This window comes from Engraulis encrasicolus, chromosome 24, assembly GCF_034702125.1.
Source record: "Engraulis encrasicolus isolate BLACKSEA-1 chromosome 24, IST_EnEncr_1.0, whole genome shotgun sequence".
Classification (NCBI taxonomy): Eukaryota; Metazoa; Chordata; class Actinopteri; order Clupeiformes; family Engraulidae; genus Engraulis; species Engraulis encrasicolus.
The window spans coordinates 30,875,266-30,880,265 of record NC_085880.1 but is presented as its reverse complement, the minus strand read 5'-3'; the positions used below and the strand labels follow the sequence as shown (position 1 = coordinate 30,880,265).

The 5,000-nt window shown below is 44.0% G+C and overlaps 1 protein-coding gene across 1 annotated transcript in view; it reads left to right on the top strand.

Annotated features, from left to right (window-relative positions):
* The window catches only part of LOC134441071 (IQ motif and ankyrin repeat domain-containing protein 1-like), a 22,462-nt gene that overhangs the window by 5,035 nt on the left and 12,427 nt on the right, over positions 1–5,000 (top strand). The window contains exons 4-7 of the mRNA XM_063191263.1: positions 842–1,006; positions 1,912–2,103; positions 4,195–4,320; positions 4,772–4,911. Coding sequence (XP_063047333.1) covers positions 842–1,006; positions 1,912–2,103; positions 4,195–4,320; positions 4,772–4,911 — 623 coding nt within the window. The remainder of the gene's footprint in view (positions 1–841; positions 1,007–1,911; positions 2,104–4,194; positions 4,321–4,771; positions 4,912–5,000) is intronic.

Here is a 5,000-nt window from a genome sequence, read left to right as displayed (position 1 = left end):
CCAGTGTGTGTTGTTTTCCACGACATCCCTACATTTTTCTCAAGTGTCTATTTTTGCTCTTGCTTCTCCTTACATGCTTGCGGAGTGTATATGTTGGGCCCTACCTATCCTTAATATTACATACTGTACTTTATGTTGTTGGTGGTGACTGTCCGATGTGATTGTGATGAGAGCACAGTTCAGGCCTATCAAACTCATTTTGTTTTAAGTGGCCACAGACAGCCAATTTGATCTCAAGTGGGCCGAACCAGCAACGTAATTGTGATATATGTGTTCTGCTTCATTTCGGAATTGCTTGTCAATCTTCTTGAGGTGGATAACAGCTGCATGGTATGGTATATTAGGAACACTGACTGTAACGGCTGAACAAAAAAGGCACATTTATTCTCAAGTACTGAAAACCTAAAAGCTCAAACACCTGCAGCAACTTTGTAATGTAATGTAGATGTTTGCTTCTTTTTTGAGACATTCTTATTTTTTCTGGGGCCGGATGGAGACATCTGGTGGGTCGCATCCGGGACCCGGGCCTTATGTTTGACACACCTGAGTTGGTTATGTCATTCTGACATGCATGTGCAAAGTGTGTTGTTGGATGATGTGTATGTTTGCGGCCAGCAATTCGTGGCTCTCAATCAGTGTGTGTGTGTGTGTGTGTGTGTGTGTGTGTGTGTGTGTGTGTGTGTGTGTGTGTGTGTGTGTGTGTGTGTGTGTGTGTGTGTGCATATGTTCCTGTGCATGTGCATGCGTGTGTTAGCGTGCGTGTTCATGTGCATGCGTGTGTTAGCGTGCGTGTTCATGTGCATGCATGATGTGTGTTGTTATCGCTCTGTCTCGTGCCCAGGCGTTCGTGGCCCTGGTGCGTCGGGAGCAGGAGGAGGCGGAGAGGGAGAGGATGAAGGAGGAGGAGGAGAGGAAGAGGAGGAAGGAGGAGCAGCGCCTACGCACCCGCATCCTGGAGGCCGCCTTCGATGGGGAGCAGGAGGAAGTCCTGGCCGTACTCAAGGAGGTGACTCACACATACCTACAGAGAGAGTAGAGGAGGGATGCATTGTCCTCAAGGAGGTCGGACACATAAAAAGAAACATAGAAATAGGACCAGTAGAGTAGAATAGACCAGGAGAATAGAATAGAGTAGAGACACTGGAATGGCAATGACCATGTCGTAATGTTTTACTAAAGGCCCTATGCACTATGGTAGTAATGTCTTCTCAGTGACTATTACAGCGCTCCACTGGTGGAAAAGAGTACATGAAGGGACTACAGAAATGTGTATGGAACTGTCTATATTCTATTCTATTCTATTCTATTCTATTCTATTCTATTCTATTCTATTCTACTCTATTCTATAATCTGATGGTGTGTGTGGTGTAGTCCACAGTCAAAGTACAGTATGTGTGTGTCTTGGCATGAAACAGTGCTTTACCGTAGATTTTACATGTTGTTACAGCTGAGGCTAGCCCTTAGATGTTGTCATAAACTGTCCAAAAACGATTACAGATGAAAACAAACAATAAAAAACAAATTGCTTAATTGCAGCCTTACCTTGCCCCAGGTGTGTTGAAGAAGGGCGTGTAGTTTGATTTCCTATTTGGCACAGAAATCTCCCATCTAGAATCCTGTCTGGCACCATGGCACCTTTTTTTCATACTTTTTATGTACGGAAATTAATAGAGGTTTTTTTTTCGTAGAACAGTTCATTTGTTATGGCAAACTATTACAGTAAGTGGCATCAGTCCTGTCGGAGTCCATGAGAAAATGGTATATTGTCTTTTCCCACCTTATTTAAGTTGGAAATACTGCTGTCTGAAGTTCAGTGAGGTAGAATAGTTTCTTTGCGCTAAAACCCATTAAATGGAGCTTACAGCAATTAACACAAAGTCTTTTGTCTGTCATTGTGTGTGTGTTGCCAAGGTGGCGGATCGCGACGCCAAGGCGGGCGTGGGTCATGACGAGGCCGGGAAGCGTCTGCGGCTGCTGAACCAGCTGAAGATGATCAACTGCTGCGACGCCAACGGCAACACGCCGCTCTCCGAGGCTGCTGGCGGGGGCCACCCTGAGCTTATCACCATGCTGTTAGAGAGAGGAGCCGACGTCAACACAAAGGTGACACAGGACAGAGAGAGGGGGGCTGACACAAACACACAGGTGACACTCACTCACACACACACACGGACGTACGCACGCACGCACATACGCACACACACACACACACACACGTACACACACACCCACGCACAGTCACACACACGCGCGCACGCACACACACACACACACACACACACACACACACACACACACACACGCACGCACACACACACACACACACACACACACACACACACACACGCACACACACACACACACACACACGCACACACACACAAACACACAGGTGACACTCACTCACTCAAACACACACACACACACACACACACACACACACACACACACACACACACACACACACACACACACACACACACACACACACACACACACACACACACACACACACACACACACGCTCGCACCTCACCTGCACTCTCAGAACTCCACTACCAAGAACTGCTTGCACTATGTGACTTTGCACCTTCCTGCACTACCTCCTACACGCACAGCACACTATGCTGCCACAATGCTGCCACTGGACCAACTGGACTGCAATGGACTATGCTAGACTGCACTGTGTGTAGTACAGCATAGCCTTGACTTATTTTTGTATTTTACTTTTGTTATTATTATTGTTATTACTTCCTCACTCTATTGTTACTGGTTCATCACTGGTCCACCACTGTCACTCACAAATGTTAAATGCTCAGTCATTATATATTACTTCATCACTTTAGTGGATTGGTCCATCACTGTTACTTTTCCTGCCTTGCACTTTGATGTCAGTTTGTAAATGTCAGTCCTTTGTATGTCTATGTCCTTCATGGCATAATAATAATAATAATAATAATAATACATTTTATTTTGAGCGCCTTTCAAAATACCCAAGGACACTTTACAATAAAAAAAACCAAAAAAAACAAATACAATAGGGAAAATATAACAAAGCTTCAGTGAATTAACAATAGAAGAGTAATGAGACTAATTAAAATGCAAAAATAAAATAAAAATAAAAGTACAATAAAAATAAATGTTTTAAAATAACAAAAAGAAGTAGAATGCAAATTGAAAATAAAATAAAAAAAATGAGGGGGAAAAAAGGATAAAATATGTAAAATAGAAAATAAACTGATAATTAAAATGAAGTGGAAGTGCCTGTCAGTGAAATTGAAAAGCAGAAGTGAAAAGGTCTGTCTTCAGAGATTTGAAAGTGGACAGTGTAGAACACTGTCGAAGTGACAGTGGGAGAGCATTCCAGAGTTTGGGGCCAACAACACTAAATGCAGTCAGTGGAGCGTAGTGTGCGGGTGGGATTGTAAGGGGTGAGGAGACTGTGACGTAGGAGGGTGCAAGGTTGTGCTGGGCCTTGTATATACAAGGAGGAGAATTTTGAAATGGATATGTGAATGCATAGAGAGAGAGAGACGTAATTTCAATTTCCTTAAATGACAGTGCATATGAAGAAACTGACAGTAAAAGCTGGCTTGACACTCCAGCTAGCTCTTTGAGGAGGAAGAATTTTCCCCCAGTTCTTCTAGAAATTTACCCGAACATTCTACAGCTCCCATAGAACTTACTGGAGGTATCCAGCTGCGCTGGGTAGCAGTGTTAATTTCGTCAACCATGACTATGACTAAAATATTTTCGTCATTGTGACTAAGACTACGACTAAATAAAAAAAAGCTGACAAAATTAACACTGCTGGGTAGTTAATATGACCCAAGGGCCACATTGGATCTACAATATTGGCCGAAGGGCCAGATATTACTTGCCTTTACCTTTGCCTTGCATTTGTCATTACAGTAATAAGAAATAATGTGCGCTGACATCATTTGTTGGCTATCTAAGTCCTGCACATTGTAATGAAATACATTTATAAGAATGGAGTAGTCTACACAGCGATAGGCTAATCTGAAACCATTAGCCTTTATAAGAATATTGGGTAAGAGTAGTGCGCACATGAGAGTAGTGATGAGTGTAATGAGAGTAACGACAAACAAATGGTTAATTTATACATGCATAATTAATACATTAGTTTTTATGTTTTTATTAAAAACGTTTTTTGAATGCATGCTTTTTTATCAGGGAGCCTTTGGGCGGACCCCCATCTACCGAGCAGCCTTTGGGGGTCACCTGGGTGCGGTGCAGACCCTGTTGCAGAGTGGAGCAGACCCCCGAGCCCACGCAGACGACGGCAGCACCCCGGAACAGGTGCGAACACAGCTGCCAGTACGCAGAGCTCCAGTGAAGACGCTGTACACTGTTTTCTCTGAATGTGACGACAGCTGTCCAGTTGTGCTATAGTGCCATTGTGTATATGATAATACAGCTGCAACAGTGTAATACGTGTGTTACTGTATGTTTAAGTACATTTATCAGAGCTGCAAAAACAAACCATTAAGTAATATATAGTAGTAATAAAGCAGACTCTTCTCTTTTTCAGTTAATTGTATGTAACTTTTTAGAGAAAGAAAATATGCTGTGACCTGACAATAATAGAGATGGTGCAGAGCTGGGACATTATGTTGTGTGCGTGTGTGTGTATATGTGTGTGTGTGTGTGTGTGTGTGTGTGTGTGTGTGTGTGTGTGTGTGTGTGTGTGTGTGTGTGTGTGTGTGTGTGTGTGCGTGCGTGCATGCGTGCACGTGTGGGTTTTCCACAGGTGGCGTCAGTCCCGGCCATTCGGGAGACGCTGGAGGGGTGGGACATCAACCTGACCGACGGCATGCTCAAGAAGATGGAGGCGGAGAGAGAGAGGAGAGAGGCGGAGGAGAGGAAACAGAGGGATGCAGAGACCGAGCGGTGAGTAGCGCCACCTCTACTCCACTCTTGTACCATAGACCTGTGTTGCCCAACCAGGTGTTTGTATACCAAAAGGGGTACACGAGCAC